Source organism: Eleutherodactylus coqui, chromosome 3 (assembly GCF_035609145.1).
Source record: "Eleutherodactylus coqui strain aEleCoq1 chromosome 3, aEleCoq1.hap1, whole genome shotgun sequence".
NCBI classification, from domain to species: domain Eukaryota; kingdom Metazoa; phylum Chordata; class Amphibia; order Anura; family Eleutherodactylidae; genus Eleutherodactylus; species Eleutherodactylus coqui.
The window spans coordinates 206,427,336-206,453,603 of NC_089839.1; the positions used below are offsets into that span (position 1 = coordinate 206,427,336).

General features: G+C 49.4%; 1 protein-coding gene across 1 annotated transcript; it reads left to right on the top strand.

Annotated features, from left to right (window-relative positions):
• Window positions 1-1,508: 1,508 nt before the first annotated feature.
• RAD54L2 (RAD54 like 2) lies at window positions 1,509-25,734 on the top strand. The gene is made up of 22 exons (XM_066596891.1): window positions 1,509-1,666; window positions 6,618-6,842; window positions 12,229-12,406; window positions 12,962-13,113; window positions 13,194-13,319; window positions 13,400-13,635; window positions 14,055-14,237; window positions 16,223-16,356; window positions 16,523-16,719; window positions 16,933-17,275; window positions 19,101-19,278; window positions 19,408-19,650; window positions 19,909-20,027; window positions 20,746-20,864; window positions 21,363-21,462; window positions 21,584-21,789; window positions 21,881-22,056; window positions 23,444-23,640; window positions 23,723-23,919; window positions 24,008-24,097; window positions 24,219-24,311; window positions 24,416-25,734. The coding sequence occupies exons 2-22, from the start codon at window positions 6,677-6,679 to the stop codon at window positions 25,228-25,230; spliced, it is 4,248 nt and encodes a 1,415-aa protein (XP_066452988.1). The 5' UTR covers window positions 1,509-1,666; window positions 6,618-6,676; the 3' UTR covers window positions 25,231-25,734.
• The last annotated feature ends 534 nt before the right edge of the window (window positions 25,735-26,268 follow it).

Genomic DNA, 26,268 nt, shown 5'->3' on the forward strand with positions numbered 1-26,268 from the left:
TCATCAAATGCCCGCGCTTTTCTAATGTACAAAAACCAGGTAGCTGGGCGGAAAGTGGCCAGACCCCATTATAGTCAGTGGGCTCCTGAGAGCCGGTCGGCCGTGGGGATTCTCCTTTCCTGCTGCCCGAATAGAGCAGAAAAACAGAACCCCGAGCGCAGAGGTAAGACCACCACGGCATTGAGAGATGAGTAGGAGGAGAGGGCTGGCATTGAGAGACGGGTCATATGAGAGGGCTGGCATTGAGAGACGGGTCGGATGAGAGGACTGGCATTGAGAGACGGGTCGGATGAGAGGACTGGCATTGAGAGACGGGTCGGATGAGAGGGCTGGCATTGAGAGACGGGTCGGATGAGAGGGCTGGCATTGAGAGACGGGTCGGATGAGAGGGCTGGCATTGAGAGACGGGTCGGATGAGAGGGCTGGCATTGAGAGACGGGTCGGATGAGAGGGCTGGCATTGAGAGACGGGTCGGATGAGAGGGCTGGCATTGAGAGATGGGTCAGATGAGAGGACCAGTACTAGAAGATGGGTCAAATAAGAGACCTGGCCTTGGGAGATGGGTGGGATGTGAGGACAGGCATTGAGAGATGGGTCGGATGAGAGGACCAGTACTAGAAGATGGGTCAAATAAGAGACCTGGCCTTGGGAGATGGGTGGGATGAGAGGGCCGGCATTGAGAGATGGGTCAGATGAGAGGATCGGCATTGAAAGATGGGTCGGATGAGAGGGCCGGCATTAGGAGATGGGTCGGATGAGAGAGCCGGCATTAGGAGATGGGTCGGATGAGAGGGCCGGCATTAGGAGATGGGTCGGATGAGAGGGCCGGCATTAGGAGATGGGTCGGATGAGAGGGCCGGCATTAGGAGATGGGTCGGATGAGAGGACCGGCATTAGGAGATGGGTCGGATGAGAGGGCCGGCATTAGGAGATGGGTCGGATGAGAGGGCCGGCATTAGGAGATGGGTCGGATGAGAGGACCGGCATTAGGAGATGGGTCGGATGAGAGGACCGGCATTAGGAGATTGATCGAATGAGAGGACCGGCATTAGGAGATGAGTCGGATGAGTTGACCAATCCTAGAAGATGGGTCAGATTAAAAGAGCAGCACAGGAACTGGAGATGATCAGCATTGGGGGACGGATCGGTCCCGGACAGTATTGTCACGACAGTCGGGTAAATAATAGTTGGCGTTCTGGGAACTGGATACACAGTGGTGGTGTATAGCTTGGCTTGGGCTATTAGTTCCTGGTGTGATATGGTGTATTGGCACTTTGCCCACTAGTTACCACGATCAATCTCCAGCGGTGATGCCATATACCAGCTCCAGGGTCAGTTATTATACTACTGGTGACCTGATCATTATACTATGATTATAACACACTCCTGTGTCTGGTACAGGCAGTGATCCGACCATACTGACTCCTGGACGGTTTATACGACGGTTTACCCGTTCAGTCCCCTGAGGCGGAACCTTTCTTTCTGGTCGGAACGTTGTGTGCCGTGTCCTATGTTCCCGGCGGGCGGCGCTCCGCGGACAGGCCTGTAGGGACTGAGCGGAGGCGGGGGAGGCTCGGAGAGGCCGGAACAGGAGTCCGGGAAACGGGGAGCACCGGAGCCGAGGAGAGGCCCGAGCGGAGGGCAGGACCGAGCCGCGCAGTGTGAGGTGAGTGTGAGCGGCCGCCCCGCACTGTACTCCGCCGCCCACCGCGCCGCCATAGGGGATGTGTTATCATATACACGTGTGTATTATATGGGGGCCCGGGAGCCAGGACAAAGCCCCTCCCCCAAGGCAGTGTGTACAAGACCCGCGGTATATACCAGGCGATGGATCAGTGTGTACGAGACCTTGTACACTGGGATGGATCGATCTGTATGAGACTGGTTGTATACATGACGGTGGATCGGTGTATAGGAGACCTAGTGGTACATTGGGTGATGGATGACTGTAGAAGCCCCTGTTTACATACTACATGATGGATCAGTGTGTATGAGCCCCTGGTTACATACTACATGATGGATCAGTGTGTATGAGCCCCTGGTTACATACTACATGATGGATCAGTGTGTATGAGCCCCTGGTTACATACTACATGATGGATCAGTGTGTATGAGCCCCTGGTTACATACTACATGATGGATCAGTGTGTATGAGCCCCTGGTTACATACTACATGATGGATCAGTGTGTATGAGCCCCTGGTTACATATTACATGATGGATCAGTGTGTATGAGCCCCTGGTTACATACTACATGATGGATCAGTGTGTATGAGCCCCTGGTTACATACTACATGATGGATCAGTGTGTATGAGCCCCTGGTTACATACTACATGATGGATCAGTGTGTATGAGCCCCTGGTTACATACTAGATGATGGATCAGTGTGTATGAGCCCCTGGTTACATACTACACGATGGATCAGTGTGTATGAGACCTTGTGGTACATTGGGTTACAGATGACTATGTATGAGCCCCTGGTTGGATACTAGATGATGGATCAGTGTGTTGGAGTACTTTGCTGTATATAGCATGATGGATCAGTGTGTAAGAGACCCTGTTGTACATTGTGTGATGAATTAGAATGGATGAAACCCTGGTTGTGCACAGGGTAATGGATTGGTATATATCAGACCCTGGTTGTAGACTGGGTGATGGATCAGGGTGTACGGGACCCTGTTAGTATACTCAATGATGGATCGGTGTGCAGAAGACCCTGTTGTACATTGTGTGATGGATGACTGTGTATGAGCCCCTGGTTGTATACATGATGATGGATGAGTGTGTGTGGGACCCTGGTTGTATACTTGATGATGGATCTGTGTGTAGGAGTACTTGGCTGTATATAGCATGATGGTTCGGTGTGTATGAGACCCTGGTTGTCTACTAGATGATAGACTGATGTGTAAGAGACCTTGTTGTAAATTGTGACAGGTCAGTGTGTATGAAACCCTGGTTGTGCAGTGGATCAGTTTCTGAGATTTTGGTTGTACACTAGGTGATGGATCGGTATATATGAAACCCTGATAGTATACAACCAGGGTCTTCTACACACCAATTCATCATTGAGGATACCGAGTGATGGATCAGTGTGCATAAGACCTTGATTGTAGATTGGGTGATGAATAGGTGTGTATGGGATCCTGTTGTACATGGTCTTATTGATCAGTGTGTATGAGACCCTTGTATACTGGGTGATGGATCAGTGTGTGCGAGACCCTGGTTGTAGATTGCACGATGGATCAGTGTGTATGCGACCCTGGTTGTAGATTACATGATGGACCGGTGTGTACGAGATCCTAGTTGTACACTCTTGGATAGTTGGATGATGCCAAATAGCTGCATTGGCGATGGCCACAGCTCATCAGGTGCTAGAATGACAGAGAATAATGGTACCTGCACACAGCGGCCGGATTACAGCTCTGGTGTACTTCATGCCGAGGATGGGATCAGGAAACCACCTCCATGATCTGTAGCAGACACATCCCGCCTCTGGCAGAGCTGGGTGGTCGTCCTTTGTGCATCAGCTGAACAGAACGGCAGGCGTCTCCTCCAGACAAATCACCCAGTATACAAGGGTCTCCTACACACTGATCAATCAGACAATGTATAACAGGATCCCATACACACCTATCCATCACCCAATCTACAATCAAGGTCTTATGCACACTGATCCATCACTCGGTATCCTCAATGATGAACCGTCAGGGCATGTAAACATATGCAGCCTTAAAGGGACAGTAATCTGTGTAGTGGGACAGGTGATAACTCCCAGAGTAGTCACTGTGGCCCGATCCATCCGATATCTGCTGCGTTCACTGACACCATGTAGAAAAATAGTGTAATTGGGGGGTGGATGTCTCATAACTGAAGGGGCTCACCCCCACATCCCAATAATTAGTTATACGGTGTGACCTTATGTCGTAGCTTTGTCCTAAAGAAGCAGATCCAGGAAGTGTTCCCAGAATTGTCTGTATGATAAAAAAAAACTGGCATGTCTGACAATCTGGTGCCTGTCAGGTCCTTCTCGCTGTTGGACTCCCTCGATGTTCTGCCAAACTTCATAGTCTCTGTTATCAGCCAAAAAAATATTATATTTTATATATCTCATTAGGGATGCTTTCATGCATGGCACCGCAGTGCAATGCTAGGCAAGTACGAATTGCGGCATGTTCTATCTGGCTATGTGCTCTTGCATCACAGCCCCATTGTTCTCAATGGGGCTGATGGCAGCAGCGCAGGCCCCATTGAAAGCAATGGAAAAACCTCTGCCGCTGCTGTGGATTCCTGCATCCCCCAAAGTGATTTGAGGCTGCTTTCAAATGAAACTGCCTTGCATCCCTGGGGAACTCACACGGTGGGGAGCGTGATATGGGAGCAGGATTCATGGCCCCATATCGCACTCGCCCATGTGAAGTTAGCCTGAGGGTACGTTCACACATAGCGGAAAGGGTGCTGACTTTATGCAGTGGAAAATCACCAAAACTGTGTCAAAACCAGCACTATTGGTGTAGTTGTTTCCGCAGATCAGCAGACTTTACTCTTTCCGTTGAAGTCACCAATGATGCTGAATGATTGTGATGCAGTTTTTGCTGAGGATTTTGGTGCGCATTGCGTTCACACGTCGCTGATTTGCTGCAGGTATTCTTCCAGTGTTTGTTGCAGATCGGCAGCAGATTTCACCCCTTCAATTTGAATCCAATCGTAAGGTTGAAATCTGCTGCAGGTCTGCACGCATCCGCAAGAAAAAGGGTCAGGATTAAATCCCCCTGCGGATCCACAGCAGAACAGCCATGGGTTTATAAGTGGATTCTGCAGGGAAAATTCCCCAGAGGAAACTGCAGCCTGAACATAAGGAGAGCGCTCCCACATCGCTGATTGGTTGCAGATGGGGAATTCAATTCAAAGGGTACAGATTTCGACATGGATTTTAATGTGAATTCTGGTGCAGATTTCACCCCTTCATTTGCGGAGGTGGAATCCGCACTGCAAATCCGCTGCAGTTCGCTGACATGCTGTGGATTTAAATTCTGCACCACATGTCTATTTCCCCATGGATTTTGGGCGGATTTCCTCCGCAGTGTGTAAACAAGATTTTGAAAATCATATTCACATTGCTGCTCCTGTAAGGGCTCATGTCCACGGGCAAAAGAAGAATTAAAATCCGCAGCAGATTTTACCTCTTCTCCTGCCCGCGGATCCGCACCCCATAGGGATGCATTGACCTCCCGCGGGGTAGATAAATACCCGCGGATGGTCAATAAAAGAGATTTTTAAAAAAATGGAGCATGAAAAAATCTGGACCATGCTCCATTTTCGTGCGGGTCTCCCGCGGGGACGGCTCCCGCGGGCTTCTATTGAAGCCTATGGAAGCCGTCCGGATCCGCGGGAGACCTAAAATAGGAATTTAAAAGAATTTACTCATCCGGAGCGGACCGGGAAGGTCTTCTCTTCCTCACGGCCGGATCTTTCTTGCTTCGGCTCGGCGGATGTGCCCGGCGCATGCGCGCGGCACGTCGGCGACGTGCCGCCGGTGTGACGAGTTCATCCGCCGGCCGAAAAAGAAGATCTGGCCGTGAGGAAGAGAAGACTTTCCCCGCCCGCTCCGGATGAGTAAATTCTTTTAAATTCCTATTTTCAGCGCTCATGTCCGCGGGGCAGGAAGGACCCGCTGCAGATTCTCCATGTAGAATCCGTAGCGGGCCTGATTTTCCCCGTGGACATGAGGCCTAAACGTTGCAGATTTTCCATGCGGACAGTATGCATATAAAATCCACAGCCTCCCCTCCCCAGTGGACATGTGCATGTTCACACTTGGCGGGTATTGACACAGATTTCAGTGCGTAAATACGCACAAAGATAGGGCATCCCGCGATTTTTTATATTTATTTATTTTTTTTGAAACACAACTGAAATAGACCACAGAAATACACATATATGAATGAAGCCATTGAAATCAATCGGTTCTATTCATGGTAATTTCACACGCAAAAAAATGCGTAAATTTGCGGCGTATATAAGCTCCTGTGATTGAGTTTACAGCGGAGTTTGTTACAATTGTATCCAGTCCAGACACTCGTCCTTGAACTCCAGACTGATACATTGTACTAAAGTATCAGGGCAGGTGGGAGACTTGTGCTCACAGAGGACTATCTGATACATTGTAACAATCCCTCAGTCAGGAGAAGAATTCGGTTAGGAAAAGTTTTCAGTTTAGGAACTTAACGAGTGCCAACTTTCTATTCACTTTCAGCAAAAGAAAATCTTTAGGCTCCTCTCACACCGGCGTCTGTAAAAACACTGCATTTTTAAATGCACTCCATCATTGCAATGGGTGATGAGGTGCGTTCCAAATCACTGAAACGCACTAAAATAGGGCAGACAGCATTTAGTAATCGCGGCATTAGATGAGCATTTGAGCGTGGCGTTTCTAAGCAGCCCCATTGAAACCAATGGAAGAGTTTTACAGCGTTTAGCGTGGCATTTGAAACGCTGTGCCTAACACTGCAAAAAACGCCCGTGTTAACGTGGCCGTACAATGTTGAGGAATGGAATCACGAACTGTTAGTAATATCAGGGTGTTCCCCCATGTAACAATGGCGGTTTTGTGTCCACAGCTCCCCGTCTGTCCGGGCAGAATGTGCAGGTAACGTGTTGCTCTCTGGACGGCTTTGCAATGTCTGACGCGTCCATCTCGCCAAGCGAGCCAGACCTGGACCCACAGGAAGAGGAGGAGGACGATGATGAGGAAGATGATGACGAGGAAGACGAAGCTGATGAAGAGGATGGATTGGATGATGAGAATGACGGGGATGACGAAGATGAGGCACACGACAAGAAAGGTGAGTGCGAGGGCAACGATTACCGGATGGCGGCGCTGAATCTATTCCATGTAAATACCTGTGGTGGAAGGGTTGTGTTTGGCTGTCTTCGGCAGGCATCACATGTTTTCCACCGCTGCCCTGTCCAGGTGGGAGACAGAAGAGGAGTGCTGACCTCGTGGGAGGAGGCAGGCTGAGCGTTATACACTGGGAGGAGCAGGTTCCTGGCAGGACAGAGGATGTCAGGAGGGGAGGGTGCTGATCTTGTGGGAGGAGCGGGGTCCTGGGAGCACAGAGGATGTCAGGAGGGGAGGGTGCTGTTCTTGTGGGAGGAGCAGGGTCCTGGCAGCACAGAGTATGTCAGGAGGGGAGGGTGCTAATCTTGTGGGAGGAGCGGGGTCCTGGGAGCACAGAGGATGTCAGGAGGGGAGGGTGCTGTTCTTGTGGGAGGAGCAGGGTCCTGGCAGCACTGAGTATGTCAGGAGGGGAGGGTGCTGATCTTGTGGGAGGAGCGGGGTCCTGGGAGCACAGAGGATGTCAGGAGGGGAGGGTGCTGTTCTTGTGGGAGGAGCAGGGTCCTGGCAGCACAGAGGATGTCAGGAGGGGAGGGTGCTGATCTTGTGGGAGGAGTGGGGTCCTGGGAGCACAGAGGATGTCAGGAGGGGAGGGTGCTGTTCTTGTGGGAGGAGCAGGGTCCTGGCAGCACAGAGTATGTCAGGAGGGGAGGGTGCTGATCTTGTGGGAGGAGCGGGACCTGGGAGCACAGAGAATGTCAGGAGGGGAGGGTGCTGTTCTTGTGGGAGGAGTAGGGACCTGGCAACACAGAGGATGTCAGGAGGGGAGGGTGCTGATCTTGTGGGAGGAGCGGGGTCCTGGCAGCACAGAGTATGTCAGGAGGGGAGGGTGCTGATCTTGTGGGAGGACCGGGGTCCTGGCAGCACAGAGGATGTCAGGAGGGGAGGGTGCTGATCTTGTGGGAGGAGCGGGGTCCTGGCAGCACAGAGCATGTCAGGAGGGGAGGGTGCTGATCTTGTGGGAGGAGCGGGCTCCTGGCAGCACAGAGGATGTCAAGAGGGGAGGGTGCTGATCTTGTGGGAGGAGCGGGGTCCTGGCAGCACAGAGGATGTCAGGAGGGGAGGGTGCTGATCTTGTGGGAGGAGCGAGGTCCTGGCAGCACAGAGGATGTCAGGAGGGGAGGGTGCTGATCTTGTGGGAGGAGCGGGGTCCTGGCAGCACAGAGGATGTCAGGAGGGGAGGGTGCTGATCTTGTGGGAGGAGCGGGGTCCTGGCAGCACAGAGGATGTCAGGAGGGGAGGGTGCTGATCTTGTGGGAGGAGCGGGGTCCTGGCAGCACAGAGGATGTCAGGAGGGGAGGGTGCTGATCTTGTGGGAGGAGCGGGGTCCTGGCAGCACAGAGGATGTCAGGAGGGGAGGGTGCTGATCTTGTGGGAGGAGCCGGGTCCTGGCAGCACAGAGGATGTCAGGAGGGGAGGGTGCTGATCTTGTGGGAGGAGCGGGGTCCTGGCAGCACAGAGGATGTCAGGAGGGGAGGGTGCTGATCTTGTGGGAGGAGCGGGGTCCTGGCAGCACAGAGGATGTCAGGAGGGGAGGGTGCTGATCTTGTGGGAGGAGCGGGGTCCTGGCAGCACAGAGGATGTCAGGAGGGGAGGGTGCTGATCTTGTGGGAGGAGCGGGGTCCTGGCAGCACAGAGGATGTCAGGAGGGGAGGGTGCTGATCTTGTGGGAGGAGCGGGGTCCTGGCAGCACAGAGGATGTCAGGAGGGGAGGGTGCTGATCTTGTGGGAGGAGCAGGGTCCTGGGAGCACAGAGGATGTCAGGAGGGGAGGGTGCTGTTTTTGTGGGAGGATCGGGGACCTAGTAGTGCAGAGGATATCAAAAGGGGAGGGTGCTGATCTGTGGAGGACACAGGGTGAAAGTTACATATTAGAAGGATCCTTTTACAGTCCAGTTAAGGCCACTTAAAATTTCCACTATTATAATTTATCTGTGGATGCTGCTCCCTCAGCGGCCATGTAAATTGCACCCATCATATTATTGCTTGTGGGGAGAACTGGGGCTGTGTGAATACAGCGAAGCAGAAGCATCTTGATACAAGTGCATATGTGCATGGAACTACAGGTCTCAGCCAGCCTGCTAATGGAATATCCCGCATGCACTATCTACTAAGCCCGCTATACAATCAGGTCCCCAGCAGTGACTTTGCGAAGCTGGACTGCGGTAAATATCAATACTCAGTGATTATATATCTTAAGGCTCAAAACTCTGTGATTATATCTTAAAGCGGGCCGAGGTGCCGCCGTCTTAGAGAGGCGGTAGGTGCCGAGTACGGCGTATGAACACTGAGAAGGTTTGGATGATCTTGGGTGCTGGGTGTTCCTCCTGCTAATGAGGGTTCTCCACAGGTGTGCAGACCTCTTGTGGGCGATTGTCTCGTTACAGCTTGCAGACACTTTATGAAGAATAGCGATTCCGGCACACTGTCAGCAATACTATAATGTGTCACATGAGATTGTGTTATATGGTCCGCCAGCGCCCCGCGGTTTATCACATTATAGTTTTAAATTTATGATTTGTTATTAAACTGTGTTTTTTATTGAAATATGATAGAATGATCTAAGTATGAATTTACTTAGATATATGAGAGATTTTTGGCAATTGACAGGTGAATACAGTCAATTGCTCCATGTTATCAGCCACTTCAGGCTGCAGAGTTTCTGATTTTAGTGGGATGAGTGACAGGAAGTGTATAAACTTGTCTGCCCCGTTCACTACTGGAGACCCACCGGACATTTCCATCCATCCATATGTAACAGTGCCGAATGTTATACCTCTGTGTTATCTGGGGGGTTACATAGGACTGCCGGTCACATCTACTTCATTATCTGTACTCAGAGTTCTCACTGTGCTATTTGTGGTGTTGCAAGGGACTGCAAGCAGCCCTACTGTACAGCTTAGTGCCGAGTTTGGCTCTGCTACATCTGGTTTCAGCATTAGGTAAGGGTTGTGGGCGTTCCTTGCCCGGGGCTCCTACAGGTGCGGTGTCGGGGCGCTGGCTGCTCTGTGCCATAGAGATGAATGGCTCCTGTTGTCCTTTGTCATCTCCCTGGCTCTCCCTCTGGGCAGCGTGGGGCGACGTATAAAAAAGCTGAGGAAACCTGTGCTTGGGGCGCTGCGCCCGCTCCCCAGGCCCCTGTGCTTGGGGCGCTGCGCCCGCTCCCCAGCTCTAGCAGCTGCAGGTATTTCTGCACTGACTCCCAACGCATCCGTTCATTTGTAGTTTATCTTAAGTGGCGGCGGGGGTCACCTGGATTGTCTCATCAGCAGGTGGGGGGTATCTAGAATTCTGCATTGCCTGTCGCTTATACTTTCCCCGCTGATGCTATAGATTAGTATTGTGGGGTATGCTGGGATTTGTAGTCCCATAAGATATGGACAGGAAATCAGCCTGATAAGCTGTTGCTAGGACACCCTGGAGCTTGTAGTTCTCCCAGGTAGATGCTTATAATGTTAGCCTGTCCTGCACAGATTTTACACTGACGGCTCATGCTGGAGCTTGTAGTTCACCAGGATCTGGGACTTTGTGGCTCACAATCTGTTGATGTCTGCTTCTTACAGATATTAAATGCTGGAGCTTGTAGTTCCCCAAATGTAATTCTCCCCGCGCTGTTCCATTTCTGGCAGAATGTGACGGTGCTTATAGATTAAGGTTCACACCTGTCATCACATTTCTGTTTCCGTCATTGACCAACGGGGCCTGACAAATACTATGGGATCCATCGGGTGGAAAAACTAAGCCTCAATACCTACACATGTCCTGTCCGAGAATTCGCCTTTAGCACCCGTTCACATGGGCATATGCAATTTCAGTCCATAAAAAGCACATCGTTTTCGCTGAATATGTGCGTGTTGCTTGCGGTTTTGATGCATCTGTGCGTTTCTACGTCAACATTGTATCCATATTCACTGCATTTTTCATATGGAGAAAAAAAAACTGCAAGAAGACCCATTTTATGTCAGTTTTTTTCCCCAGTGTCTTCGCAAAAAAATGATAATCCAAGTACATATGTCCGAAAAATATACAGACAGAATATGAACAGAAAATATGCTGGTGTGAATGGAGCCTTACTGACAGGGCATGCTGGAGCTTGTAGTTACCCTGCTGGGGGCACAGGTAGCATTAATCGCATCTCTTTTTATGACCTGTGTGCCCGCTCTCCTGGGCTTTAAACCCGGTCTGGCAGTGTGTGGCTTTGCTGAGCATTATATAATGTTGCTGCCTCATTATATAACACCCGGCAGATAAACCTCCTTGTATAAGAAGCCAGATATTCAGCTATAATCCATTATATTTCAAAACCTCCACCAGTGACACAGCACCCCTCCCTCCACGTGGTAAAAAAATACTGGGCGTCTGCAATAGCACTCCACAAAAACAGACAAGTGTATGTTCCCTCTGTAATCTCAGGAGTCAATGCGTAGCATCGAGCCTGGACGCAGGTAACAATTTATGCTAGTGAGCGCAGCCGCGTCCTTGGTAGACCCTTAGGCTGCCTGTCCACGGGCGATTTATTAAGGATCTATTAAGCGAGAAATTGATTAATGGTCACTAGTTGCTTAGTTCCAGATCACTGAATGAAGCGACTATGGGTGCTTTTATACAGGACGACTGTCGGGTGCTGACAGCCATCCTAATGACTATTCTTTTGCAGAGGAGCGATAATCGTTCAGCAAATGGGGACTAATTGCACTGGAGATCTCTTCTGGCCACCGGCCTCCATTCACAGTGAATAGGCAGTCTTTGATAGATGAATGACTGCCTGTTCATACTGAGCGACAAGTCGCTTCATTTCAGTGAGCCGAAACAAAACGGTTAGCTACTAATAAGCGATTTCTTGCTGAGTATCCTATTGTCCCTCTCTTATACGGGAAGATTCACTGTCAGAATTGCTAATTTGAGTGACTTTTCGGCCTATAGTCGGCTCGTTCAAGTAAATACCCTAATGAGCAACTTCTCGCTCAGTATAAACAGGCAATTGTTCATCTATGAATGGAGGCGGGCGACCAGAAGAGATCTCCAGCACGTTCCGCACCCCCCATTTGCTGAACGACAGTCGTCTACTGTAAAAGTACCCTAACCCTGTTTTCAGTTCTCCCCAGAGCGCCTCCTGGTGGTGCAGCAGGCAGCTAGAATGTCATCATGGAGCGCTGACTGCTGTGAAGACTTATTAAGTAATGACCCCACACAGAATTTTGCAACCTTGGGATACTATCTCTTACGTGTCGGTGTATTCCTCAGCGACTGCATTCGCACAATACCCCCGACTTCCGCGACTTCACATCCTTGGTTATATGATGAAAGTCTCAGGTTTGTTCTCTCTCTTTTCAGAAAAGTCTCAGAGCGCTGCACTGGGTGCAGAAAACTCTGAGCATGGCAGCGGTGGTGAAGACGAATGGAAATGCTCATCTACCTCAGGACAGAGTGAAAAAGACGAGAAGACTGCAGCCAACGATGAGGCCAAGAAAATACGCTTACAGAAGCCTGCCAACATGAGGAGGAACATCAGGTGAGATGGCGGGCGGGCGGGGTGGGTCTAACATCATAGCGCTATGGCCACTTCACTTTCTGGAGGAGCAATGAAGATGATGACAGGAGGGGGCTGCGTCCTGTCATCGCTGCTGAAACATCATCTGTTATCAAGGCAAAGACCCCGACATCTGCAGCCCGTACAGCGCCAGAGAGAAGTCAGAATGTCCAACACTTACCTTATGTATCTGCTGGTCTTAGCACTTTCTGAATGATTGGGCAGTAGGGTTCCAGATCACCGAGTGTGAGCTGCTGTATCGCTTGCCGGGTATTTTATGGCCTGATCACCCCATGAGTGGCGCTTTTAGGTGATGTCTGATGGGTGAAGCAGGAGCCAGCATCTCCTTCGTTGCCGATCCTGACTTATTTGTGCCACGGATGGAGTTTTATGGCTGTGCTCCTGATTGTGGTCTGATGGTATCTGAGGGGCAGATAGCTCCATACCTGCATGTATGAACACTGGTCAAGTTGCAGTAAGGTTTTGTGCTCTTCTATTAGTCCTATGATTAATGCTGCGCATCTCATTGTGCTGCAGGAAACTGCTCCGCGAAGATCAGTTGGAGGCTGTGACCAAGACTGCGCAACAGGAGGAGCTGGAAAGACGTAAACGTTTGGAACAGCAGAGGAAGGATTATCCTTTACCATTGATCTCTACCCTGCCGGCTGTCCCTCTAGACTTCCTCAATGGTACGGGCATCAGGGGATAATCAAGGCGGTGGGGGAAAGCCAGGCAGCATCAGCTGACTGATTTGTAATGTGCTTTGCAGAAGAGATCGAGCTGAGGACGGCCGACGTGTCACAACTTGTGGGGAACCAGGAGATCATCTGTTTGGACAGCAGCAGCGGGGACAGTGAGGACGAGGCACAGAGGAAATCTCTGGGTGTAAATGACGGTAGGGACATGAGATATAAGGTGATAGATGTGATTGTGGGACAGTGTGAAGACTAACTCGTTTTCCATATCCCTTTACAGAGGTGATCGAGCTGAGTTCGGGGGAGGAGGAGTCCCTACAGATTGTGGAGAGTGGAGACTCCACTAATGAAGTCGATGACGGTGATCTCGCTGGAGAGAACAGCGGTTCCCATGTCAATGACACTTTGAACCTGCCAGATGCTTTCGGACAGGTCCTTGTCAATATCAACCACCCACCTAATGAGAAGGACCTTTTTCTTGCGCCACAATTGGCCCGAGCTGTTAAACCACATCAGGTGGGTGTGTTGCCTCAGATCCACTTCCAATCCCCCTCTGTCTCATGTTCCATTTAAGGGTCTGTTTACATCTGCCAATTTGTCGTTCGAATTGGTGAACAATGTCAGAATTCGCTCATGCAGCTTGTTTATGCAGGCAGATACATCGTTGGCTTGTCCAAACAAGAAATCATTCAGTCATTCACATTCGCTGTATAAATGAATGAGAACGACTGATCGATCGCTATTTAAACCAATGATTATCAAATGAGTCAACGCTGATTTCTATGCCTGCGTAAGATGAATAATATATCGCTCATCATTGGCTACATTTATACTGAATGGTTATTCATTTTCGCTCCTTTGAACTATTTTTTTAAACGATAATCGTTCCATGTATAAGGGCTTTTACTCCCAACATCTTGCTGTTATCTCCTTAGATTGGGGGCATCCGCTTTCTATATGACAACCTGGTGGAGTCTCTGGAGAGATTTCCCAGCAGCAGTGGCTTTGGCTGCATCCTGGCTCACAGCATGGGATTGGGCAAGACCCTTCAGGTCATCTCATTCCTGGACGTTCTCTTCCAGCATACCCCGGCCAAGACTGTGCTCGCCATTGTACCGGTAAGAACCTGCTGTTTGGTTTTTCAGTATCTGTGTAGCTACATGTAACAGACCTGTGGACAGCACAGGATTCTTCTGCTGTGTGATCTCTAATATTTGCATTAGTTAATAGCTGAAGGGTAGGGATGTGCAGGCTGGTACACAAACTTGTTCTACCAAACACTCAAGGAGATAACTTTCTGATCAGTTTGGACCTCTCTGTTCAGACGTCTGCCAATCTCAAGAACAGGGTTCCCCTGTCCCACATCCTTTTCGCTGCGGGGTTACTGCACCCGTCAAAGTGAGGAGGAGACGGAATGGAGCGCTACATTCACTTTTCAGTGGGATTGTGGAGATTCGCATTAGACTTTTTCCGTCAAACTGATTGAAATTAATGGAGTGTGGACCAGCAAATGTACAGCCAGTGCTCCATTCGTCAGTGTTGAGGTAGAAGCGACTCCTGTAGTGACAGGAGAGGAGTACACGGGAGTCCCTTTCTGAAGATTGGCGGGGGTCTCAGCAGTGAGACACCCACAAATCAGCAAGTCATGCCCTATAATCTGGATAGGGGATAACTTGCAATTGTAGTACAACCCCTTTAACAAATTAAGTCACTATTTACATATCTGTTACAGTGTACTCCAGAGCTGCACTCCCTAATCTGCTGGTGGAGTCACTGTGTACATACATTACTTATCCTGTCCTGATGATGCTTTAAAACCTATATTAGGCCTCTTTCACACGGGCAACAGTTATATCGCCGTGATTTTGTAGCGGCGATATTGCAGCTTTCTCCCTGCGATTTTTTTTTTTTTATAGCATCAGCGATGCGTATTATTGTGCGCTGCTGCCCGCTATAAAATTGCAAGAGGGTTAAGCCCTACCACGAAAATAAGCCTTAGCTGCATTCCATAAAAAAAAAAAAAGCCCAGCAGGCTGGGTCCGGGTCCTCCTGCTGCTTTTCGGTACTCCGCCGTGCATCTTGCTGTCCTCGTTCGCCCACGGAAGATCACTTCCTGGTTGCAAGGTTGATAAATCCTGTCTCCAGGAAGCGATGGCTGTGATTGGTTCATCCAGCGCTACATTGTTTGGCTGATTAGCGGCCGAAGAACCAATCACAGCCATTGCATTGTGGAGGCAGGATTTATGAATTGGCCAATCAATGCTGTGGCTTAGCCAATTCATACATCCCACCTCCACAATGCGTTGCATTGATTGGCTGAGCAGTGGCCAGAGAACCAATCACTGCAGCGCTGGATGAACCAATCACAACCATTGCATTGGTTCATCTTGCTCTGCATTGATTGGCTGAGCAGTGCTGGATGAATTAAACAGAGCCATTGTGTCCTGAGTCCGGGATTTATAAATCCTGTAACCAGGAAGTGATCTACTGTGGGTGAATGAGGACTACAGGACGCGTGGCAGAGCTCTGAAGAGCAGCGGGAGGACCCAGACCGAGCCTGATCGGTAAGTATTCCTTTTCTTTTTTTATGGAATGCAGCTAGGGCTTATTTTCTAATGTTAAAGTTGCATCACATGAAAAGCATGATTTAATGCGTTGCTATGTGACAAAAGCGAAGGCTCCATAGGGAAACCACGGGGTACAAAAAATCGTAAATCGCTATTTTTTTTCGTCCCACAAGATCACATCAGAGAAAACATCGCTAATATGAAGGAACCCATTGGAAAGCATGGGCTTCCGCATACATGCGTTTTCCATCGCATCGTAGCAAAATCGTGCTATTTTTGTCACCCGTGTGAAAGTGGCCTTATACTTCAGAGCTGCATTCGCTCTTCTGCTTGTGGAGTCTCTGTATCTACAATACATTACTTATCCTTGGACTGCAGTGTCTTATTTAGATTACTTCTATGTGTGACTTGCTATAGGTGGACATATGCAATGTAGTTTCGCTCCTCTTCAGAGTGGACACTCAGTGTCGGCACTAGACGTCCCCCAGCTGGGGGCACTCTTAATGTTGGGGTCTCATCTGGTTCTCTCTTCCCAGGTGAACACTCTGCAGAACTGGCAGGCAGAGTTTAATATGTGGCTTCCGGCCCCTGAGGCGTTACCTCCCGACCACAATTCTGAGTTTCTCCGGCCGCGGTCCTTTAAGGTTCATATTCTGAACGATGAGTACAAGTGAGTGTCTCTGGTCTGTGTGGGATTGTAGGAGACGGTTATTAATTGCATTTTGGGTGGGTCTGCTGGGAACCCCTTCAATCCTGAGAATATGAGCTTCCTGGAGTTGGACCCCTTTTGCCATTTATTGGGTGGCTTATTCCTTATCCTTTATTTTCTTCTTTAGAACGACAGCTGCTCGCGCCAAAGTTGTGAATGAGTGGGTAGCAGACGGGGGCGTCCTGTTAATGGGGTACGAGATGTATCGGCTTCTGTCTCTCAAGAAATCCTTCACCGTTGGGAGAAAAAAAAGGAGCAAGAAAGCGGCCGGTCCGGTGATCATCGACCTGGACGAGGAGGATCGGCAGCAAGAGATGCTAAAAGGTTGGGGGCTGCAGGGACTACGCCAAATTGTGAAGTCACACTATGTGTTCGTTTTTTGCAGCGGTCACAGCTTTATGTAAAGAATCGGTTCTGAAACACAATTATAGAACTGAAGGAAACGATCTCTACATACATGCTTAGTGTAGGATGAGCGTCTTCGTTCTTATGTCTAATGTCTTATGTCTTACTAATCTCCTCATTTACTCTTTATAGGGATTGAAAAGGCTTTGTCTCGGCCGGGCCCCGATGTGGTCATCTGTGACGAGGGCCATCGTATAAAGAATTGTCATGCCAGTACATCCCAAGCTCTGAAGAACATTCGGTCGCGGCGGAGGGTGGTCCTAACGGGATACCCTCTGCAGAACAACCTGATTGAGTACTGGTGCATGGTGGACTTTGTGCGGCCGGACTTTCTTGGCACGAGGCAAGAGTTTAGCAACATGTTTGAGAGGCCCATCCTCAATGGACAGTGTACAGACAGCACGCCACAGGACAAGCGCCTCATGAGGTATCGCAGCCATGTGCTACACAGCTTGCTGGAAGGCTTTGTGCAGAGGTAAGGATGATGCAGATAGCTGTGCTTATAGTAACTTAACCTATTCCCTTCATTGGACCCAAATGTACATCTTGGGTTGGAAGGGGATCATGTGGAGTGATATACATTCACACCATATGGGTAGCACAGGCCGAAAGGCTGAGCCCATGGACTCCATAGCGGGAGACCCTTGTGACTGACAGCTGGCCTCCCGCTGCAATGGAGAGGATCAGCAAGAACAGCAATTACCGGTGTTAACCCCTTACATGCAACGATCAACATTGAGCGTGGCAGGTATGGAGTTAAGAGGGAAAGGAGCTCCGTATGCAATGTCAGTCGGCCCTCTGCGATAAAATCGAGACGGATTAATGGGTTGACGTGGCAACTGGAGGTCTAACGGCGGCCTCCGGGTCTGCTGTAACAGGTACTGGCAAGGAAATCGCACGATACGCTGCAGTACAGAAGAATACAATACATTTATAATGTTTTTTGTGTGTTCCTTTGGCACAATAAAAACCCTTTTTATTTGCATCGCCACTTTCCATGACCCATAAGATTTTAATTTTTTTCGCCAGATGAGTTGTGGGAGGCCTTGATATAATATTTGTATAGTAAGGGTAATTGCGAATGTGGTGCTGCGTATTAGGTTTATTTTTTTATTTTTTCCATAATAAAGGGAGTTTAGGTAATTTTTATATATATTTTTTAAGGACTTTATTGAACTTTTTTTGCACACATTTTTTTTGTCCCTCAAGGGAACTTGCAGATGCAATTGTTCGATTGCTGATATGCTGTACTGCACTGCTTATAGAATGCTTTGGACTGCTTAGACTGCTGGAGGCAGAGTCTGATAGGCTGATGGCTATGGTAGATCCTGACACCTTGATTAGACCTGCAGCCGCAATGGGAGCCCATCTGCACCTGGCAGTTATGTTGTGGGGTGACAGGAGGAACCCTCTAACCCTATCAACCGCTTACATAGCACAACCGCTTTTGGTCGCAGAATGTTAGGGGTTAACTGGTAGGTACCGGAGCTTTCTCCACTCTGGCCATTAGAGCAGGAGTCTGGCTGTCAGTAAATGGTCAAGCCCTGAGTCTTGCCAACACAGGTCTTCCAGGTTGGACATTAGGCTCATTCACATAGGGCATATGAGTACAACGCTGTGAGTCTTGCAGTGTTGTACTCTTCGCAGAACCTACGCTCTGCCAGTAGAAAGCCGCCAGAGATCGCGTATGGGCTGCAATTGGCACTGTGCATGCCCGAGATTCTGACATCAGGGAATGGGCAGTGTGACTTTTTTTTTTCTTCAAATTCTCCACTCTGTGCTGAGCAGGGCTGTGTATTAAACGCTGTCTATTCCCAGGGATTGCAAAGGGGCTGCGTTTCAATACGGAGCCCTTCAAGGGCTGCATATAAAATGCGGAGAAATAGAGCATGCTGTGATTTATTGGACATTCTGAACCATCAGACAATGCACAGACATATATACCTGATAATCTGGCACTCCTTGTGTCGGATCTGTGGTGTTTCCTGGAGATGATGGTGAGCTCCCTGGCACATGTGTTGGTATTAGTGCATTGGTGCTCCAGAAACATCATCTTCAGGATCTGCAGAAGACCCTTTGTGGTCCCATCAAGTCCTGGACAATCCGCAGATTTCCTGATCATCCAGTATATATTGATTGCATGTTGGGTTTTTAGGATTTCTGATGCATTGTATTGTTGCTAATCTGCCTTAGATATAACTGAAGATCTAAAACCGCCATACTATTCTTAATGATTGAGCTGTTGCAGGATGATTCTCCAGTTCTGAGGCTAGTGTTCTCTGTTTTCACCTCTGGTTTAGACGCGGGCACACAGTTTTAAGGGCACAGCTCCCTTCTAAAGAAGAGCACGTGATCTTGGTTCGTCTGTCCCCCATACAGAGAGCGCTGTATACGGAGTTCATGAACCGGTTCAGAGATGCAGGGAACAGTGGATGGCTCGGTCTCAACCCCCTGAAAGCTTTCTGCGTCTGCTGCAAGGTGAGCGCCATGTTAACAGTATTACTTACAACCCTCAGCAGGTCTTTAATGTCCCCTGAAGAGGGAGATGCGGTCCCTCACCCCTCGCGCCTGCCGTAGGCGTGACTGTAATTGGTTCTTCTCTCCTAGATCTGGAATCATCCGGATGTTCTGTACGAGGCGCTACAGAAGGAGAACTTGGCCAACGAGCAGGATCTAGATGTCGATGATCTCGGAACAAACACTCGATGTCAGTCACAGGGGTCTAAAGTAAAAGTGGAAGCTGGGGCATTAGGGAGCCTGATGGGAGAGGCTGCCAACAGCAAGCTTCTACAGGGCATGGGCTTCAACCCTAGTCAGGAGAAAGCCAACCAAGTGGTGACATATGAGTGGGTGAGTAGCCGCTTGTATCTACTGTATATGCTTGATGTTACTTGCACACTGCATCCTCGAATCTTCAGATTGTGCCGGAGGGGGCATCTGGGACCCCCTCTAGTAGGCTGTTGGAGGGCTGTTACAGATAATATCTCCCTCTCTGTTACTTTTGTACCTGGCCATTGGCTCTTACACTCTGCAGCCCATCTATCCTCTTATGGACTGTGTCCCCTACTGTCTAATCATCCTCAATCTTTTCCTTTCCTCATTCTTCAGGCTAAGGAGATTTTGTGCGACTACCAAACTGGCATACTGCAAAACTCCCCAAAGATGTGTCTGCTCTTTCACCTGATTGAGGAAAGCATGAAGCTGGGTGATAAGATCCTGGTGTTCAGGTGAGTGCCTCTAGGTCATACATGGGCCTGTATAGTGATTCCGGGGGTAGGTGCAGCGCAGCTAAGTAATGGGGGCTATACCATGAGTCTGAGCAGTGCGGCTCAGTGGTGTATGTGGATCAAACTGTGATTCTGGGCAGTGGGGTGCAGTGCTGCTGGGTGATACCTGGGGGGGGGGGGGGGGCTATACAGTGGTGGTGGGGTGTAGTGCGGTTGGTTAATACATGGGGACCATACTGTGATTCTGGGCTGCATTGCTGGTGATACGTGGAGGCCATACTGTGATTCTGGGTGGAGGGGTGCTGTGCAGTGGGGTGATACATGAAAGCTGTACTGTGATGCTGGGTGGTGGGGTGTAGTGCAGTTGATTAATACACGGAGGCCATACTGTGATTCTGGGCTGCATTGCTGTTGGGTGATACATGGAGGCCATAATGTGATTTTGGGTGGCAGGGTGCTGTGCAGTGGGGTGATACATGAGAGCTGTACCGTGATGCTGGGTGGTGGGTGCAACGTGGTTGGATGATATTAGAGGCTGTACTGTGATTCTGGGGGCAGGTACAGTGTAGCTGGGTCATACATGGGGGATGTACTGTGGTTGGGATACATGGGGGTTGTACTGTGATTGTGGGCAGTGGGGTGCACTGTGGCTAGGTGATACATGGGGGATGTACTGTAATTCTGGATTCTCAAGGTTTTTGCAACGCTTATCTTCCAGTCAGAGCTTGTCTACACTTTCCATCCTTGAAGATTTTTTAGCAAAGAGACCAATGCCGGCCACTCCTGGGAAAGAAGGCATGGACAGGAACACCTGGGTCAGGAACCTCAACTATTACAGTGAGTGCAGAGGAACATATGAAGGAAGTGCTCACTATGAAGCTCACTAAAATTGTGTCACTCTTACAAAATGATGCAAGTCGGGTTTGAAAATAATGCATCATATTTTTAAAACGCCCTGCGACACTTGACATCACCAGCCCTCTCAGACCAATATACCCCCTTTAGTTTTTCTCCTTCTCAGTTATCTTTATCTTTCCCTTGGTTCCTGCAAGTGTGAAAGTTAATTATCTTGGTCCAAGCAGCACAAGAAATGGTCCGTGTCATTTACCCTCCACTCCATAGTGATAAAGATGTCATGTAGCTTGTTCTGCCGACATCTAGTGGCCAATGAAGAAATTGCATCATCTGTTTTTCCAGCTGACTTTCTTCTTACGCATATGTGTTCTTATAACCCTTGTACCAGCCTGTTTTCTCTGGAAACGACATGTACCGTCCCTTCTGCGTATCCTGCTTCATGAATTTTTGCTGATTGCCTTGTATGTTCTTCTCCCTAAGGGCTGGATGGAAGCACTTCAGCCTCAGAAAGGGAACGATTAATAAACCAATTTAATGACCCCAATAATGAGAACGTCTGGCTGTTCTTGCTGTCCACACGGTAAGTCTGGGAGGGGTGCATGTCCATTTTGGCTTTATAGACTAGGTATGAAGACCCTGGAGGTCCCTTCCAAATCTACCATTCTATGATTTTTGTGTATTTGACATCTGTTTTCTTCCAGCGCTGGCTGCCTGGGTGTCAACCTGATAGGAGCTAACCGAGTTGTTGTGTTTGATGCCTCGTGGAACCCATGTCATGATGCCCAGGCTGTGTGTCGAGTGTACAGATATGGTCAGAGGAAACCTTGCTACATTTACCGTCTGGTTTCTGACTTCACCTTAGAGCGGAAAATCTACGACCGCCAGATCACTAAGCAAGGAATGTCAGGTGAGCGCAAAGCCGAGCAGACTGCGTGGGTGATGCAGCATTTTGAGCTGTGTGTCAATGGTGGAGTAACTGCCGCGGTGTCTCTTCTCAGACCGTGTAGTCGATGATCTCAACCCAGAAGTAAATTTCACCCGGCGAGAAGTAGAGAATCTGCTGCATTTTGTGGAGGAGGAGCCGGATCTGTCCAAACAGCATCTGAACTCCTCTACGTTCAACGAGGTTGTGCTGCAGAATGCTTGTACGTTATACCCGCACCTAATCACCAAGGTAACCCGCCCCGCATAACTTGTAAACATAAACTTGAATTAAAGGGGTTATCTTGTTATTAAACAATATTCCCTTGACAGATGTAACTGCGTTAAAATAACAAAAAGAGCAGTACTTACCACTCTTGTGCCACTGTGATCTAGCACTTCCGCCCCACCATGGTCCTGGTGTTTGTTGTGACGGAGGTCAGGTGACCGCTGCAGCTAATCAGAGGCTTCAGTGTCTGTTCTGAATTCCTGGCATCATGGTTACCTGATGCCCGGTGACTACATCTATCACAACAAACGCCAGGACCACAGCAGGGCTGGATCATGGCAGCACAGGAGGTGTAAGTATTGCTCTTTTTGTTACTTTAACGCAGTTACAGCTATTGAGGGAATGTTGTCCAGTAACAAGACAACCCTTGTCTGTTACTCGACAATATTCCTGCTTTTCAATGTGCATGTATTTGATGATGATTGTGTGTTTCCATATGTTCTTCAACTGAGGGATGACTGTGACTCACAGCCAGGATCTGAGAATTCCAATCCCAGCTGTTTAACCATTTCTGCACAATGAGCAATTCAGATCGTCGCCGCATGCAGGGGCAGAACCTAATACTACAGTGTTCAGAGCAGTGTAGTATAAGACTCTGTCCACAGCCCTACCTGTCTGCAAATTAATTCCCCATTCAGTGTACCATTCGGCACCGCTCACATGTCCACTCTGCTCTGCATATTCTCCCGTCCTAGGATGGGTTTCCACAGGCTGCAATGACAACAGCGATTTTCTTATCATTCCCAGAGTCCCCTCTTTAAAAGGGCATTCCAAGACTTTAACTATTGATGACACATACTCGGGATAGGTTGTCAATAGTTGATCAACGGAGACCAGATACTCAGGATCTCCGACAATCAGCTGATTGTTCGGACCACTGTCAGTGCAGCTTGCTGGAAGTCGTAATCACCGGAAGCGTAATAGCTAGATTTACTCCCATTGAAATCAATGGAAGCACTGCCTTCTATTCCACTTCCAGCTCCTCATTGTGGTAATAGGAGGCTGCCTTTCCCATTGATTTGAATGGGAGTGAAGTCTGCTATTACACTTCCAGCAATTACAATGCCTGGCCAACAGCAGGACGAATGATCAGCTGATACTTGAGATTCAAGAGCGCTGAGCCTATGTCGATCAACTATTGATGACCTATTCTGAAGACTTCAATAGTTTAAAATCCCAGAATACCACTATAAGGGTGTAATGTATCCCCATGACAACAGCCTCTGGATAATCATAATGGTCCATGCTCCCAATGTTGTGCTTGTAGCCCGTTGGATTTGCCTTCTTGCTGTCTGCAGCGATTTCTGGCGCTGTACAACGTCCCATCATTTTCTTCTCCTTCGACCGGCAGGATCCTTTCCAACACGAATCTCTACTCCTGGATCGTAAGGAACAAAAGCTGACATTGGCTGAGAAGAAAGCAGCGAAGCGCAGTTATGAGGAGGAGAAGAGGGCTTCTGTGCCCTACACCCGACCGTCCTATACCCAGTACTACCCAGCACCAGACCACAGCCTGGCAAACATCCCAGCATTCAGCCAGAGGAACTGGTGAGAAGACAGGTGTAGACCGGCGGGGCAGCGGCAGGATCTCTGTAGGTTCATCAGCTCAATCAATCTGTCTTAATTCCAGGCGGCCATTGCTAAAGACGGATGAGAGGCCTGTGGCCAGTGTCCGACCTCTGCAGTCCACACCCATCCCCATGATGCCCCGGCACATCCCCGTCGGCCATGCTGGCTCTGCCTCTGGATCTGTCCCCCCCTTTAACTTTCCAGTAAACTACCTGCAGAGGGCGGGGGTCTTGGTACAGAAGGTGGTCACCACCACAGGTAAGTACCATAACCAGCTGTCCTCTATATTCATTGGTGGCAGTTTTGTGCGATTGGGTCATTCTAAAGCTTGTTCTCCTTCTTGTAGATATTGTTATACCTGGAATGACCACATCCACGGACGTTCAGGCACGAATTAGTGCAGGCGAGAGCATTCATGTTATCCGAGGCACAAAAGGTGAGGAGACTTTCTACTATAGTGTTATTTTAAAGTGAAGCTCCATTTGCAGAAAACTGGACACTGGCCCTTTAAATAATAGCTGCAGGGTTCTTGAACTTGGTCTTCCTTGTCATTGCAGGAACATACATCCGTACCAGCGATGGGAGAATATTTGCCATCAGGTCAAGCACCAAGCAGAAGAGCTCTGAACCACGGCGCTCTGCGCAGTTAGGTAAGGTGCTGACACCCTATGAGCGTCCATTTCTCCCGCCCCTCACTCCCAATCAAGACTTATGTCTCACCTCTCTCTCTCTCTCTCTCTCTCTTCGTCCATAGGTGTACAGGGACAGAACTCTGGCCAAGGTCAGCTCGGATCATATATGAGTAACGGGCGTCATACGTCTAGCCCCGCTTCCCAGAACAGCGAGGAGCCCTCACGGCCGATCTCTTCAGACAGCCCAGAGATTCTAAGTGAGCTGCAGCAGTACGCAGAGGCAGCGGGTTCCCGTAGCTCTCACAGTGCCCCTCAACTTCCAAATCCCAACATCCAGCCTCAAAGTCTGATTCAGCTGCCCAAAACACAGTCCAGAAAGCGCAAGGAACCATCTGAGCAGTCCAGCCAGTGGTCGTCTAGTAAGAGGCACCCATTCAGCCACCTGCCTTACCCTGGTTTGACAGGCTTTGGCATCCCTCCCTCCTCGCTAAACCACAGCTTATCGAGGGCGGCGAACTCTGTGTATATGGGGGCTGGTGGTGGTGCTTCCCACTTTCCGCTACCTTCTTTGCTGTCGGACCCACAGTTAGGCCTTCCGATGGTTCCTGACCCTCTACTGACCCCCACCTCGGGCACCTCCTCAGCCCCCTCCAGTGTGCCCCCGTACCTTCTGCCCCCTTCTTTCTCTTTACCCTTCACGCAGTCATTGCCAGCTCAGACACGAATGTTTGCCCCGTTTCCATCTTCAATGCTGAGCCGAGGACTCTCCACTAACAGCTCAGCGTCAACCTTCCCTGGCTACCTCTCCTCCCAGCCCGGCTACCAACCTCCAACTGCTGGGACTGCATCCCGCTCCCTTCCAATGGGCGAGGGAGAGCTGGAGTCCAGCGAGGAGGATGGGAAAGACGATGATGTGGTAGAGGTAACGGGGAAGTGAGGACTTCTGACATAATGCCATCAGGTGTTGGCAGAGGACTGTGCCACCCCCACTCTATGCCGCTGGATCTTCAGTTGAGGGGGGGTAAATGCTCCAGCGCCCTGAAAAAGTGCTGCCGGGGTAACAAGCACAGTTTCATCATTCTTGTCATTCCACAGGGAGGGGGTCACATCCCCCAGGACTTCTGACAACCTCCCTGATAAAATGAGTGTCGATTATCGGACTTCCAGATAAACTTTCCTTCCTAAAACACTTTCTTACAGCCGAACGCCATGTGGGATCGTCTCAGACGTTGCTTGGCGCAGAGAGAGTCCATGATTGTCAACTCCACCGTCACAGAGCGGCATATAAAATCCATACAAGGTGGGGTGTAGTCTGCATGGAGAGGTGGAGGAGTCTACTAATGTATCTGTAGGCGCGCTGGATTCATCCTCTCTTTCAGAAAGTGATTTATCGTACGTTCACGGGAAGTTGTTTTGTCATTAAAAAAAAAAATTAGTCGCAGATTAGACTTATTCGACAAGTTGTGAAACGCTTTGCACTGTAATCCTCCGGCAGTGAAGGGGTTAATACGTTCCATGTCGTCAGGTATTTTACTGCGTTTTGTTTTTTTTTCATATTTTCTTTTAAATTGTTTGGTTTTTTTAACCTCCTTTACATAATATAAAGTTCTGAGGCTCCAACGCAGGGCCTGGGGGCACAGTGTTACATTGGGGGGGGGGAGACAAGATTTCTGGGCTCAGAAAGCAGCTTCGTATTGAAACGTATTATCCATATTAGAGATGGTGTCGTGGAGACAGATGAAAACGTCAGTTTCGCTCTTGTCTTTGGAGCGATACAGAAAAAAATTCGCAAAACGCAGTCCTCTGAGTCGTCTCTGGCATTGTATCTTCTGGTAGGGGTCAGTAATTCTGATCAGTTTCTGGGAGAGCGGGGTGATGACCAACATTACGACTTGTCACCCAGCTTTGCTGTGCCGCAGAGATGTGGGGATGATGTGCATGACTTGCCGTACAGGAGCCCGTGTGGGGTCACCGC

Bases quoted from the DNA above. Each gene is read 5' to 3' on its own strand.
- RAD54L2 (XM_066596891.1), top strand. From the start codon at position 6,677: ATGTCTGACGCGTCCATCTCGCCAAGCGAGCCAGACCTGGACCCACAG. The intron at 13,320-13,399 runs GTAGGGACATGA...ATCCCTTTACAG, and splicing joins ATCTCTGGGTGTAAATGACG to AGGTGATCGAGCTGAGTTCG. The intron at 21,790-21,880 runs GTGAGCGCAAAG...GTCTCTTCTCAG, and splicing joins CACTAAGCAAGGAATGTCAG to ACCGTGTAGTCGATGATCTC.